At 43.4% G+C, this 16,183-nt stretch overlaps 1 protein-coding gene across 1 annotated transcript; it reads left to right on the top strand.

Moving 5' to 3' along the window:
* Nucleotides 1-805: 805 nt before the first annotated feature.
* Nucleotides 806-13,177, top strand: HTR5A (5-hydroxytryptamine receptor 5A). The gene is made up of 2 exons (XM_040984244.1): nucleotides 806-1,553; nucleotides 12,844-13,177. The coding sequence occupies exons 1-2, from the start codon at nucleotides 813-815 to the stop codon at nucleotides 13,174-13,176; spliced, it is 1,074 nt and encodes a 357-aa protein (XP_040840178.1). The 5' UTR covers nucleotides 806-812; the 3' UTR covers nucleotide 13,177.
* The last annotated feature ends 3,006 nt before the right edge of the window (nucleotides 13,178-16,183 follow it).

Genomic DNA, 16,183 nt, shown 5'->3' with positions numbered 1-16,183 from the left:
CTTGTTCCCACGCGGGGGATCCATTTCAGGCAAGTCGTGACTGAACTGTGGACAGCACCAAAGGGCTCCCTCGGGCGGGGAGAAGCGGCACCATGGACAGCACCGCGCAGAGGGACACCAAGGGGTCAGAGGTGAGGGGCGGGCAGCACCACGGACAGCGCCAAGGCGCTCCGAGCTCCGAGCTCCGAGCCAGGAGGCGGGGAGGGGCGACCTTATCAGCTGACGTGTTACGTAGTGCTGGATCTCCGCTTTGATAAAGCGGGTCTGGGTGGGCGCGCCAGCGCTCCCCCTCCCAGCCGCAGCCCCAGACGGCATAGGGAGGCGAACGGGGCAAAGCAGAATGCTTGGCGTTCCCGACACAGAGCTGAGGCTGCAGGCAGCGGCCCGGAGAGAGGGGTCAGGTAGGGAAACAGCGTTGCCAAAGCTGCTGCTGCTCTGACGCACCAGACTCTGCTGCCTGGCTTTCCCCCGTGACCTGGAAGCTGCTCGGTTCTGGGCCACACAGACAGCCGTCTCCTCCAGGTGAAGAGTCCTGAACATGTGACAGCCCAGGCTGGCTCCGGCTGCCAGTCGCAGCTTCTTGCCTCTGAGGGCTCCAACGTTATCGCGGCTTACAGCGCGCCGAGCGCCCTCCTCTCCACCACATCTCCCAGAGGCGCCCACTGGCAGGAGGCTGGGGACAAATTCACAGGCACTTCCAAGAAATACGCCGCTGGCCAAAGGTTGCAAACATCCGGATTGGCTCTGGGCGCAGCCTTCACCTTAAGTTATGCCCCTTTAAACACGTCCTGGGCTGGCTTCTTAACTCAGAGATGGATTTGCCTGCGAACTTAACTTCGTGTTCCCTTGTCACCTCCTCGCCTTTGGAGAACAACCGTAGCCTTGGCACAGAAGACCTGCGTCCCAGTCCACACCTCGTCTCTGTTTTCGGTGTGCTTGTTCTGACTTTGCTGGGCTTTCTGGTAGCGGCTACGTTCGCATGGAACCTGCTGGTGCTGGCGACCATCTTCCGCGTACGCACCTTCCATCGAGTGCCACACAACCTGGTTGCTTCCATGGCCGTTTCGGATGTGCTGGTGGCCGCGCTGGTCATGCCGCTGAGCCTGGTGCACGAGCTGTCAGGGCGCCGCTGGCAGCTGGGCCGCCGGTTGTGCCAGCTGTGGATCGCGTGCGATGTGCTCTGCTGCACCGCCAGCATCTGGAACGTGACAGCCATCGCCCTGGACCGCTACTGGTCCATCACCCGCCACTTGGAATACACGCTCCGCGCCCGCAAGCGCATCTCCAACGTGATGATTGCACTCACTTGGGCGCTCTCTGCTGTCATCTCTCTGGCCCCGCTGCTTTTCGGCTGGGGGGAGACGTACTCTGAGGGCAGCGAGGAGTGTCAAGTCAGCCGTGAGCCCTCCTACACCGTGTTTTCCACGGTGGGCGCCTTCTACCTGCCACTCTGCGTGGTGCTGTTTGTGTACTGGAAGATCTACAAGGCTGCCAAGTTCCGCGTGGGCTCCAGGAAGATCAACAGCGTGTCGCCTGTATCTGAAGCTGTGGAGGTGGGTGCTATAGCGATCCTTAAAATACTCTACTCCCCCTGCAACCCTAGAAGTTTGTAGAAAGTGGTACTTTTTGGTTCGCCTGGGACACAGGCTTATTTTGTTCTTTTAGTTGTGCATCACAGAACAAATCATCTCCGTCATTCAAATTCAATGGATTGTTTCCTCATATGTAAACTGAAGCGTTTGAGTACATATCTCCATAAGGTGCCATCTGTTTCCCAAATTCCAGGGATATGGAGTTTCCTGCTCTTAAAGCAGCAATGCCCACAGATAAAGGGAAAGCCCGACTTGACAGCAAGACTGCCCTCCACCAAGCAAAGCAGATTAGTGTTTAATTCTAGTCCATTTTCTTCTTCACAAATTATACCACCTGATTTTTGCAAATACATGCCATCTCCCAGGTTACTAACCTCTATTTTACAGCATCCTCCCCTCCTGTTGCCTGTAATAGCCTGCATTTGTTATCTGCCTTGAGAAATGACTCTGAATCCATTTGAATCCTACATTCCACCAAGGTCTCTCGGGTTATATGTATGACTGAGGACCGCTCCCCAACATGTTTCTGGAGGAAATTAAAAATCCAATGTAGGCAATTCCCCAGCCCTCTACAAGTGTCATTTAATGTATGACAACCACTACAGTAACAAGGAAAGCTTATCTTCTTCACACCTACACTTTCCTGCCTTTTATTAACTCTTCCTAATCTGACCATATGACTCAGGAGTCTGAAACTCTAAGAGAATTGCATCTTATTGGACGTGAAGGCTGCTGTCATCCCACCCGGACACACTTAGTACCAAGGATGATTCCCTGAGCTTTTTTTCACACATTTAAGTGATACTAGGAACTGACACAACCCATATTTTTGGCTAGTGCCTCTCGAGCAATAAACTCAATTTAATGAAGCCTACTAAAGAACATTCTGTGGGCTTGGTACAGATGTAAAGGAGTGATGAAGACCTCATTATTGCCCAAGGCTTTGTGTAGTGAGTGAAGTTGTCATCCACTATGAGGTGTTTTTTTTTTTTTAAATAATAAGTTCGCAATAGGTAATTTTGATTATTATTTTCAAACTGCCCTGTGGTATAGCTAAGGAACAGAGAAGGAAATTGGCTAGGTGGCTACTTATCCTTTTTACTAGAACCAAAGGTTTCAGCTAAGAATGACATTGCCCCTGTTACCGGACTCCAACCATGGGGTGACGCCTGAAGTGTAGAGGTCAGAGGTGTTGTTAAATATTGTACAATGCGGAGATACAGTGTGCAAGGACAGCCCTCCATAAGGAGTAATTAAGATCAAAATGTCAATTGTATTGAATTTGGAAAGTTCTGATGTAGTAGATTTCTAAAGTAAAGACGCAGTAAAGATAAATAATAATGGTAGAGCTCCCACTAGAATGGCTGGAGCTCTGTTTTACGTGCGTGAACCAGGTCAGGAACAAGGCGACTGGCCTCCTCCAAGGGCCCTTCTTCTTCCGTGATTCCTCTTCTGCCAGGATGATTCTGGAAGACAATGTGACAGACTTAATACCAAACACAGCTTGAAAAGAGGAAATCAATTATAATTCTTCCTCAGGGCTTATTGTCCAAAGGTGAAGGGTTCCTTCATTTCATTGCATTGTTGATAGCTGAAGGAAAGCTTTGTGATATCTTTGTGTTTGCATCTCTTCATTTCTGTCTCACTCTTCCCCTCCCTCCCTACACACACGTACTTCTAGAAATTAATGAAAATGGAATTATAAAAATATGTTTATTTCTTGTAGTATAGATACTGATTTTTTTTTCTCTGCCAAAACAGGTTTTTAAGCTTTATTTACCCATTTATTTGAATGAGAGAGAAATAAACTGAGATCTTCTAGCCTCAGATTCACTCCCCAATGTCTGTAACAGGTGGGGCTGACATTGGGACCCTGCACCTGCATGGGAAGCCCAGAATAAGTTCCTGACTCCTGGCTTCAGATCAGCTGAACTCTAACCATTGAGGTCAGTTGGGGAATGAACCAGTGGATGGAAGATCTTTCTGTCTTCCTTTCTCTCTGTAAATCTGAGTTTCCAATAAAAAAATAAACAAAAATGGGGCCACTATCCTGAGACGTCTTTTCTCTGAAAATACTTTACCTGTATTTGAAGCTGTGGAGGTGGGTGTTATAGCGATCCTTAAAATACTCTACTCGCATTTGTACAGACTGTATCCATGTTCCCTTTTCCCTCCCCCCCTACAACCCTTAAAGTTTGTAGAAAGTGGAACTTTTTGGTTCACAGGGACATCTGCTGTCTCCAAGATCACTGGCAGGAAAGATCAGATGAGAACTCAACCTCTGGCACTGCAAAATGGGATGAGGGCGGCCCAAGTGATAGCTAACCGGCTGTGCTACAGTGTCTGATCCTGTCAGATTACTTTCAGAATGGATCCATTGGCTTTGCAAGGCTGCTCCATGATCTAGGGTTATGCATGTAACAGCTGGGTTACTTCTGTCCTTATACTTTGCTGAAGGATTAATTACAAATCAGGCCTCCTGAATTCTGCACGCTAGTGGGTATCGAGGTTTCTAAGTGCAGTCTTTTCACCAGCTGTGTTACCTGGGGAAACCACAACACACCTTTCCTGTTTCTTTTTCTGTTTAATCTTCTTCAAATACATACTGGAGCTTTAATTGCAGTCAGACTTTGAGATAGGAAGTGGTAACATAAGACAAACTGGCCTGTTTTTGTCAAAGGATGATGAAATCACTAGTAGAGTTCTGAAATAAATTGCCAAGGAGAAACGCAGGTCTCACTGGGCTGAAGGATCTCAGCATTGGTCAGGTACAACCTCACTGGACAGAGCGGAATGCTGAGCCAAGGCATTATGGGGAGGGATAGAGTTCAAGCAATAGGGGACTGTTGAGGTATATGTGGCGTGACATCAACTGGATAACAAGCTGCTGATGAATGGTTGTTACCACAATGGATGTTTATGAAAGTGAGTTCATTTCTGGAGGTTTGACCTTCAAAACTGAGGGCCTGACACCAACAAGTTGGCTTGTAAAAGCATCTTCATTAAGAATTTTGCTTGGCTTTTAGAAACTGTATTTGAAAGAATTATATGGAAAAAGAGGGAGAGGAAAAAGGCGAGGGAGGGAGGGAGGAATGGAGAGAGAGTCGGGGGAGATAAAGAAAGAAAGAAAAAAAGGAGAGAGAGAGAGACAGAAGAGAGAACAATTTTTTGCCTACATTCCAACAGCGAGGCTAGCCAGTTCAAAGCCAGAAGTCAGGACCTCCATCTAGGCTTCTTACATGGCTGACAGCAGCCCACAAATCTGTGCCACCTTCTACTGCTTTTCCAAGCACATTAGCTGGGAGCTGGATCCGAAATGGAGCAGCTGGGCATAGTACTGGCTGCAGGTGTCTCACTGTATCACAGCGCCAACCCAAGATTGTTTCTGATTCACATAGTTTGACTTCTTTGTTCCCCCACTTGGATTCTCATTCAGCCAAACTTCAAGATCATCCTGATCTTCACCGCTAATGGTTCTTACAGATGAAACCTCTCTGTGGAAAGCCGATGCACAGACTGTAATCAGGATGATTTTTATCCTGTTTCTTAGTCATGTATTGAATCATCTGCCAAATACAGTACTGCAGAGAAACATATAAAGTTATGAAGAAGAGCCCCAGAACAACCGTGAGACAAACAAGTGAAGATAGAAATACTTTAGGAAGGACTGCAGGCTCTCCCTGGTTTTAACCTGTGACATCTCAGTTCTGATTGAAAAACAAAAAACAAAACCAAAAAAGATCAGTTCCAAAATTTTCTTGTGTGTCTTTTTTAGGTAACTAGATTGGTTTTTCTTCTATCTTATGTATAGACGATTTTACTTCTCTGTTACTCCAGCAACAATGTGATATATTAGCTATGGAAAAAACTCTAAAGTTGGTCGACAGAAAATGTAAAGCTATTCTATTAGTTTGGGTTAGGATATTTAAACTGATTTATCAAAGTCAGGGAGATGAGACCACAGAGTGCGTTATGCTAACCAAAGTAAGCATTGTTTGCCATGGTAACATTTCAATACAGCAACAAATCTAGTTATTTGATTTGTATAAATGAGTTCACTATCAGGCCTGGTGCAGTAACCTAGTGGCTAAGGTCCTCACCTTGTATGTGTCAGGATCCCATATGGGTATTGGTCTGTGTCCCAGCTGCTCCACTTCCCTTTCAGCTCCAGGCTTGTGACCTAAGAAAACAGTAGAGGATGGTCCAAAACTTGGGAAGCCCAGACGAAGCTCCTGACTCCTGGCTTCAGATCAGCTAAGCTCTAGCCATTGAGGTCACTTGGAGAATGAGCCAATGGATGAAAGATCTCACTATCTTCCCTTCTCTCTGTAAATCTGAGTTTCCAATAAAAATAAACAAAACCCTTTAAAAAATGGAGCCACTATCCTGAGAAGTCTAGTCGCTGAAAATACTTTATCCCTTTGGACTCTTCGCAAAGCAAGTAAGCTCTTTAAGGATGTTGGAATAAGACCTTGGAATCACTTAACCTGTGGTTCTATTGAGCAATGAATGGTTCTGGGTTGACATTGAGAAGTTTGGTCTCAAATAGCCTATAGACCAGGACTTGTTCCTGAGATGTGGTCTGTTAGTGAAGCTGTGGGAAAATTGTCTACTGTATGATGAGAATGGTCACTAACTCATGTGACCATTTAATTGTTCCAAAGTTCCTGGTTTAGTAGTCAGTGTCCATCTATGTCTCTTCCTTTGTTAGTTCTATGGAGGACCTCAGTTTAGAACTGTTTTAAGTAGCACCAATCATCAAGTAATTCCCATCAGGTGATTATTTTCAGTTAGGCCCACAGAGAACATATCTATAGCATGTCAAATAAGTGAATTACCTGAAAGTAAAGCAGGTTTGCTGCCTTGTCCCACATTTTAACAATTTGATATTATAATTTGAATTGTAATTGATCATTTCAATTAGAGAAACACAATCATGAACATTTTTCCCTTTATTAGCTGAGGATCATACGCATTATGAGTGCTAACACTGGTGAATGGGACCAAGATAAAGAAAAAGCAATAATAAATCATTAATCAATAAATAGAGAGCTGTTGTGTAGTGTGTAGTTTTGATTAGTGGTTGGAAACTTATTACATAGGGCAACACAGGATTTTGAAGGTGTAATAAAATATTCTAAGATGTGTTAACTAAATTAACTCTTGTAACTTTCTCTGCTCTGAGGAGGAAAAATCTTGGTTAATGAATTAAAAGATGGACTTAAAATAAGCAAGCTTTTTTTTGAACATTTATTTTATTTTTATTGGAAAGTCAGATATACAGAGAAGGGAAGAGACAGAGAGGAAGATCTTCTGTCCATTGATTCACTCTCTAAGTTGCTCCAATAGCTGGAGCTGCGCCAATCTGATGCCAGGAGGCCTGAGCCTCTTCTGGGTCTCCCACACAGGTGCAGGGTCCCAAGGTTTTGGGCCGTCCTCAGCTGCTTTCCCGGGTCACAAGCAGGAAGCCAGATGGGAAGCAGGGCTGTTGGGATTAGAACTGGCGCCCATATGGGATCCTGGCTCTAGCAAGGCGAGGAATGTAACTGCTAGGCTACCATCTCAGGCCTGCAAGCTTCTTTTATAGATATCATTCTGTCACATTAATCCAACTAGAGCACTGCCCAATACGTGTGTGTGTGTGTGTGTGTGTGTGTGTGTGTGTGTGTGTGTGTGTGTGTGTAATTTCTAGTCTGGAATATTGCCCTGTCACCCATGAAAACTTTTGGCATCAAAAGTAATGACAGTTGTTAAGTGTAATAGAACAGTGGAGCAAAGAGCCGTTCAGGTTCAGTCTTTACAAATAAAAGTTAAACCACCACATAGAGACGTTTTGATGGTGATTGTTCACCTGCAGTACTGTGGACTTTCAGCATTTTGTCCCCTTGAAATAGAGTAAAAATATTCATCTACATCTGCTGTTACGTGCTGATTTTGTTGTATTTTTGATGGTAATAATCTATCCTTATGCCTCAATAGAACCGAATTGGCTTTACCATTGGCTTTGATAGGTCTAGAAGATGGTGGGTTACCGCCCTTGTTGCTGTAAAGTGTTAAGAATTACATGCTAGTAGAATCTAGTTTAATTGTTTCACATGGAAAATATTCTTTGAGTTTCTGTTTTGAATGTATTTAGACTAAATAAACAATAAGCTATTGATGTTTGCAGAAAATAAATAAATAAATAAAAACAAAGAATGGTTCATGAGGATAGCATTGTGGCCCAGCATATTAAGCTGCTGCTTGCTAACACTGGCACTCCTTTGAGCACCATTTCCAGTCCTAGCTGCTCCATTTCAGATTCCCTGATAATGTGCTTGATAAGGCAGAAGATGGCCTAAGTGCTTGGGGTGCTACATTCATATGGGAGACTCACATGAGACTCCTGGCTGCTGACTTCAGCCTGGTCCAGCCCAGCAACTGTGGCCTTTTAAGGAGTGAACCAGGGGGTGAGTGTCTCCTCCTTCGTATATAATAGCCAGGACTCAAACTAGTGCCTAGATGGGATCTGGTCTTGCAGGTGGAGGTTTAACCGGATGCTATGGGCTGGTCCCAACTCTGATTTTTTTAAAATTTATTTTTAAAAGGGATTTATTTTATTTGTTTGAAAGGCAGAGTTAGAGAGGAAAAAAAAAGAGATATTCCACCCATCCAGGTCACCCACATGACAGGAAGGGGCCCAAGAACTTGAGCCATCTGCTGCTTTCCCAGGCACGGTAACAGGTGCAGGAAGTATAGCATCCTGGACTCAAACAAGTGCCCAGAGATGGGATGCTGGCATCAAGAATTAACCCACTGTACCACAGTGCCAGCCCAAAGGTATGATTCTTTGTTCCTTACTTTTAATATTAACTATTGATGAAAATATACTGGTTATCTATGACATTAATAGGGAAGTGGGGCAGAAGGATTAGAGAAGACATCAGAACACACTAGATGTTGTTAATAAACAGTTATTCACTGTGTAGCCATTTTGAAAGAAGGAAAGCTCTAACACACCTAACCATTCCCAAAGAAATTATTTTGTGGGGAGGGAAAATGACACAGCAGCTGGGATGCAGCCTGGGACATACGCATCCCACATGAAAGTGTCTGGTCTTAATCCTGGACCCTTCACTTCCAGGCCGGTTTCCTGACAGTGTATAACCTGGAGGCAGTAGGTGAAGGCTGTCCTCAGATTTAACTTGGACTGAGGTTTGAACTCTCGAATTCGGTCCTACCCAGCCCTGGCTGTCATGAGCATCCAAGGGGTGAAACCAACACCTCTATTTTTTTCTTCTTTTTTTTTCTCTCTCTCTTTCAAATAAAATGGAAAGAAGCAGAAATTTGGGGGGGGAAAAGTTTATGTGTGAATCTGAAATTGTGAGGTATGTGTTTTAAATGCACTTGAGAAATTATTAGAAAAAAAATCTAGTTTGGCCACAATATTCACTTCTTGAGGGAAAGAAAACACTCTTATTTTTGTAATTGCTCCAATTAACATGTTGAGTACCTAAAGCAATTAACATTTTTGTCTAGGTTTGATCAAGAACCTTATTGCAATCATGTCTTAGTAGCGATCAGAGGGCTAAGTGGTCTACACGCCATGACGCCACATAATGAACAAGTAAATCTATGTTTGAAGATGCCAGAGACTCAAAAACTAGCAATCGAGGTGCCCCTGGCACCTGGAAAATATATCACCCCAGATATGTTTGTGACATTCTCTGTCAAGTGCATTGACGTAGAATGCAACACTGAAAAATGAGCCACAGCACAATGATCCATATTTCACATAGAAGAGAAACGTGGTTTTCTGAAAGATGCAGAATTGGATGACCAAACTACAAAAAATTTCTGACTCTAAGCAAAACCCAAGTGTCACCAGCATTATCCTCACCAGTGTGAGCAGTATCTCCATTGTGACTGCTGCCTTCCATGTGGCCACATCATTAGTATGATTTTGGGTACCCAAGTGTCACCATCTCCAGCGTGAGCAGTGCTGATCAGTGTGACCAATGGCTGCAGTGTAAGCAGCATCACCAGTGTGACCAGTATCCCCTGTACGACCCATGTCACCATGCCCAACATGAGCAGCATCTCCAGTGTAACCATTATTTCTCGCATCCCATGTTACCAGTTTACAGGGGATAGAAAAATTCAACAGGAATTGTTCTTCTAAGTTATCTATGGACAATGGGAGAAAAGTGTATTCACTGCTGATATTTTGAGGCTGATTTTTATCAAGGAAATTGGTGGATGTCTTAGTCTATTTTCAGTCGCTGTAACTGAATAACACAGTCTGGGTAATTTATAAGGAAAATGAAATTGAGGGGCTGCATCTGATGAGGGTTTTCTGGCTGAAGGGTGAAGGGAAACTCTGCAGAGTCCTGACATGGTATGTGGCAGCTCATGTGGAGACAGAAAACGTGTGTGAGCTTGGGTCTCTCTCTTCCCTTTCTTATGAAACCACTAATCTAATCCTGGGATTCACATTCTCATGGCTTCACGAAGACCTCAATTCTAAATATCATTAACATGTTATGTTGAGGATTAGGTTTCAACATGAGTTTTGGAGGCAACATACCTGTAGACCACAGCAATGGATTTTGTTTTCCTTATTGACAAAATAAAAAAAAACCCTAAGCTAGATATCCTATATCATGCTTGATCTCCATAAATGACACTCCTGAAGTATGTGCTGAGTTAGGAATTCATAGAATCAGAGAAAGCAATATTGATTCCAGCCGGGGATAACAATGGAGTACAGAAAAAGATTTTCACTTCTTATTTTGAATACTTTTAAGAATTGCCATGTGATACCACATTTGTTTTAATGTTTATGGCATTTTTAATTGCATCATATTTGATGATTTGGTGTTTTGTCATTTTTCATGTAAACAGGAGTAAGGCTACTGTGCAGATTTAATAAATTATAATCTGCTATTGTTACCTTAACCATAGTGCTTCTATTTCTGCCTTGTTTATGCTCCGTGATAAATAAGTCAGTTCCCTTTTTTAAGAAGAAAAATTGTTTATTTTCAAGACAGAACAGACTTATAGAGATAAAGAGAGAGGAGAGAGAGAGAATCTTCCACCCAACTTGTTCACTTCCCAAATGGCCACAGTATCTGGGTTTGGCTCAGACAGAAGCCAGGAGTCTGGAGCTCCGTCTGGGTTCCTCATGTGGGTGGCAGGAACCCAGGTGTTTTCAGCATCTTGTGCTGCATCTCCAGATGCATCAACACGAAGCTAGACTGAAAAGGAGGCAGTCTGAACTGAAACCAGGATCCAATGGGATGCTGGCTTTGTAGGCAGCCAAATCAGTCCCTTCTAACTACACATAGCAGATGCAGCCATGAATTGATCAAGTGGGTTAGAGAAACACTGGCTCCACTCTACCAACTGCCTGTTGCCTTCAGTCCCTGTGGTGCTTGAGGGAAAGCAGTGCCATTGTCCTTTTAAAATGTGTTCAAGTTACAGAATGCTCAAGTTGGGAAGAAGATTGAAGGTTCAAGCAGTCTCACTCACCAAAAGATGAGTGGCCCAGAAAGTGCTCTGTTTTTGATTGGATCAACTGATTTGCTAACTCACTGAATCCATGGTGGGACAACAGATCAGCGTAATAGATGTTCTGTTTTGACCTCTGTCTTTTGGAAGAACGGTGCAGCCTCTCTGCCAAGAAGTTTAAATGTTAACACGAGCCTAGCTGACAAGACCAGGAAACCTAGCCATGTCTGAGGAGCCAACTCCTGAGAAAGAAGGAAGCACTGTTGTAATAGAAGCATTTATCCCAACGTTCCGTTGACTTGTAAATGCTTAAAATCGTGCCTTCCTGTCTAGAATCCCATGTGCAAACTGTGGCCTAGCAAACTCACAGAATTTTCTTCCTCAGTCTTAGGATTCCTTCTAAGTTCGAAGGCATTACAAACTTCCAAAATTGAAACATCTACCAACCCCATTCTCAGACTCTCTTTGGTTCCATTGTCTTAAGAGCTAAAATTTGGACTGGAAAGGTGGGACTGATTCCTAGGAGAAAGAAATGAAGCTGGACAGCTAGACTTTGCAGGAACTCACACTACACAGCACTTGGGAGCATTCAACGGGATGGAGTCCAAGAGTTGGCAGTCTGTGTTTTCTGTGTTGATATGGGAATGAGGAAGTGAGAACCAGAATAAATCAAGAAAAATACATATTCTCTGTCAAGACATCAGCCTTGCAGAGTAGAATATGTGGGACCAGTACCATGGCACAACAAGCTAAGCCTCCACCTGCTAGCATCCTATATTGGTGCCAGTTTGTGTCCTGGCTGCTCCATTTCCAACCCCCCTCCTTCGCTGTGGCCTGGAAAAGCAGCAGTGAATGGTTCAATTCCTTGGGCTCCTGCACCTAATTGGGAGACTGGAAGAAGCTCCTGGCTCCTGTGGCCATGTGAGGAGTGAACTTTTAAAACTCCATTTCTTCTTTCTGTAGATCTGCCTTTCAAATAAAAATAGATAAACCTTTTAAAAAGAGCAGAATGTGTGAGGAAGCACAACAGAGGAAAGGTTCTTGAAAAAGTCTAGTCTTTTAGAGGACTTAAGTTATTAGGACTTTAGAAACTCTGCTTCAGTCAGTGATAAAGGAGTTTGGTAAGGATTGGTGATCTAATACTTTTCTTTTACAGTCTGCATGATTTTTTCAACATTGCTAGTGAAAAAAATGATAGGTATTCAGTGAGAACTGTGATTGCAATTTTGAATTTTAATTTTTCCCCAAGCCGGCAATGGTACTCTCTCAGATGCTAGGTAATAGCCGAAAGCCACACTTCCCAATCAGCCACGTGGCCTCAACAGCCCATAGTCTATAGTGTGTTCTTACAATGTGACGTTTAGTAAGCTAGATATATTGAGTTCAGTTTGTAATGTACTGTTTGGCATGTGATCCCATTGTAATCTAAGGAGCATTTGCTAATAAATCATACATGCCCAAACCCTGTTCATAAGTACTTCAATGCCATTGATTAAACAGAAAGCAACAGGGATGCCATCCTCATCACATTTACAGTGCATGTTCCAGTTCTCCATTCATTTCTAAGATGTCAGCAGGTACTCTGGCTCTGTTGCCATATCTGCATGTCGCAGGCGAGTTTCACAAAGCTGTCTTATCCTGCACTTAAACATCAAGGACCTTCTTTTGAAGTGGTTATACAGAGTTCAGGCCTTCCACCCTACCCCAAACCTAAAGTGATGAAGAAGTGACTCTCCACACAGCCTCTGCTTCTCTTTTACAGGTGAAGGATTCCGCCCAGCAGCCCCAGATGGCATTCACTGTCCGCCATGCCACGGTTACCTTCCAGACTGAAGGGGACACGTGGAGAGAACAGAAGGATCAGAGAGCGGCTCTCATGGTGGGCATTCTCATTGGGGTGTTCGTGCTCTGCTGGATCCCCTTCTTCATCACGGAGCTCATCAGTCCCCTCTGCTCCTGTGACATCCCTGCCATCTGGAAAAGCATTTTCCTTTGGCTTGGCTACTCCAACTCCTTTTTTAACCCCCTCATCTACACAGCCTTCAACAAAAACTACAGCAGTGCCTTCAAGAACTTCTTTTCTAGACAACATTGAGTATGAGTCCTTGTTAAAAAAAAAAAAAAAAGAACTCTCAAAAACCCAGCGAGATGCCCAGTTTCATCTCTTTCTGCGCCTCCACTCTAGAGAGCTCCATGAAAGAGATGAATCCTTCAAGTACTGCAAGATCATCTTTGGAACCAAATCAGCGTCACTTCTGCATGCGGATGAAGGAAGATAAGGTTTGACAGGCAGTTTGGTGACCTCATTTATCTGATCTATTTACTCTCCCTCACCCCACACTAACAGCCACGGAGTTTGTCCACAAAGTGCCCTTTCCTCCAGCAAAGCTACTCCAGGATGGAAGTCAAAACAGGTCAGATGGGAAGGAGGAGGCAAAACAACATGGGCTGGTTGGGAGTAGGTGGCAGAAGTAAGAGATGGCAATGGGGATATCTGGAAATAGCAGATCATAATTCCAAATTTTCTGGAACAGTCTGTTCTTCTGTGTGGTTCTAGTAGGCATACCTTAACACTCACTGGGTATGTCCCAATATTTGACCACTAAGTATTGTCTTCAAACATGTTAAGGCACAAAGTTCCATCTGTAAGACCAATGAATACTGGTGTTCATGTAAGGTATGCTAACTGACCAATTTACTACAAAGTGCAGCCCATGGACTTGGAACAAGCACTAAGAGCCAAAGTAAATACTTCCTTCCATTGTAAACTGTCTGTAAATGCTAGAAAAATCTACCAGTTTGGGTTTATCTATCAAACTTGCTTATTTGTTATGTGTTTCATGTACGTGAACTTACATTCAGACATTCCTAGTGAAAGCCTTTGTTTCAGATCATAGCTGTCAGGAAGTTATGGATTTTTTTCATTATTATTTTCCATGATATGGTTTTGTAGTTATAAGGCTTCCCTCCTCCACTTCCTTACCTCCCTCCCCATTCTTCCCCCTTGCCACACCGTTTCCTCCATATTATTACAATAGCATAGTCATTCAGCAATAGTCACGAGTCCAACATTCCACTATTTAAATGAATCATGGCATCGTAGGTACAGGTATAGTAGAAAATCTACTATCATATTGTCAAAGTATATTCAGTAGTTTCATTGGGAATCTTCCTTTTATTTGGGAGTGAAGATGTATACCGTAATGTGTCTTCACTTCCTGATATGCTGGTCTCCATTATACAATTCATCTATGAAAATATATGTGTATATATATATATGTTTGCCTATATATTTGTTTTGTACATTGCATGAATGTTGCCTTGTATCAGAGAGAATATATAATATTTGTCCTTTTAGGATTGCCTTATTTCACTAAGCTTAATGACAGGGTAACTTTTTGTGACTATTGTGTGGAATCTTTGCAGATGGGTTCCCAGATAAAGAGATACTTCTTATTAAGAGGGAAAAATAGTGGGGTTATTAAAAAAAAATCCCTAAAGTCGTATAAACTTAAAAGTGTTTCTTCCATCAACTAAATGTGTAACTGCTATCATCCTAAAGAGTTTTTGACTACAAATAAAGGAGGGGGTGGATTTTTACCCTGGTGTGTAAGACCCTGATTGGGACACCTGTGTGCAATATTAATCTCTCTGGCTTTGACAACTGCCTGCGGTTCTTGGCTCCAGATGACTGCTAATGCAACCCCTGGGAGATGGTGCTGATGCTGGATTTCTGCCACCCAGGGGGGAAACCTGGATTGAACTCCCTACTTAGCCCCACCCAACTCACAGTTGGGGACAGCGTGTGAATCAAGAAATGGGAGCTCTCTGTCTGTCTCTACTTCTCAAATAAATCATTTTCAAAAATTGAGAACGTTTTTCAAAGCATCAAGACCCACTGTCTTAGTACACTAGCCTCGGCAGATCGGGCCCTTTACAAGAGAGGGCTCAGTGCGAATACACGCTTTTTCACCTGTGCCAGTTTGAAAAGTAAACAAGGATAGCTTTCCATCTAAAAGAAAAAAAAAATACCTGGCCAATCTATGAAACTGCTTCCTAGAACATAATTTTGCAAAGTTAATTGCTTAACTAAGGGCTTTTTACCTTAATCAAAACTTATAGAATGGACAAGGATTGTTCTACTTAGTCTGAATTCTGTGAGAGCAATGCTAGCAAAATGTTCAAAGGTCATGTAAATTCTGAACTATTCAAGTAAATAATCATAGCCCTTTAATCAGGAGTCCTCAACAATTACAAATCTTATCCATTTAAAAAAATCCATGTATTTGAAAGAGTAACAGGAGTTAGGAACTCAACTTCCACATGGGTAGCAGAGGCCCAAATACCTGGGCCATCTTCTGCTACCTTCCCAGGGAGCTGGGTTGGAATCTGAGTATCCAAGACTGGAACTAGTGCTCCAATTTTGTTTGTTTTAAATGTTATTTTTGATGATGCTAACATAGTTGATCAGGGTGGGAAGGGTTGAGGATCAGGAGAAAGTGGGAAAGACCATTGTTTAGACATTTTCTTTTTCTTTTTCCTGTATCTGTGGCAGGGATACAAAAGAAGAAACCCTGCCCAGCCTCCCGAACACCTCAGGACCTAGGGATGGGGAATAGCCATCAGATGTCATCCCAGGGTTCCCAATGTGGAGCGTTTCCTGAGGGTTCCGCTTATGTGGTTTCAACAATTTTGAGATGCTCTTTGTATTGTTATTTCAATGATGAGGAAATCTTTCCAAAGTCCACTGGCTGACATGGTCCACCTCTGAGTATCTCATTTGCCAGAAGTTTACTGTGAAGCTTTGCTGGGGTAGTTGATCAATTTGTTTTATCCTTTTTCCTCTGCAAGCTGATAGGTGCTGTGGCCCAGCCCAGCCCTACCTACCACATGCTCAGCCCTCAGATACTTCAGCCCAGTCAGAGGGACCTGCAATAACTCCCTGGACCAGCCCCCAACACTGGTTCCTTTGCCTGCCAGCATATGCAGTTGACTGGTAAAGTCTGTCCCATATTCCATTCAGCTCTCATACTCATCAATGGATGTTGGAGCCTAGTTCGAACCAACCGTCCCCACTAACCAGCCCACACTCATGCCAGTGG

The sequence above is a fragment of the Ochotona curzoniae genome, unplaced genomic scaffold (assembly GCF_017591425.1).
Source record: "Ochotona curzoniae isolate NIBS_2020 unplaced genomic scaffold, NIBS_Ocur_1.0 contig_4105, whole genome shotgun sequence".
Classification (NCBI taxonomy): Eukaryota; Metazoa; Chordata; class Mammalia; order Lagomorpha; family Ochotonidae; genus Ochotona; species Ochotona curzoniae.
Note: the sequence above shows the minus strand (reverse complement) of the source record. Positions and strands in the feature narration are given on the sequence as shown.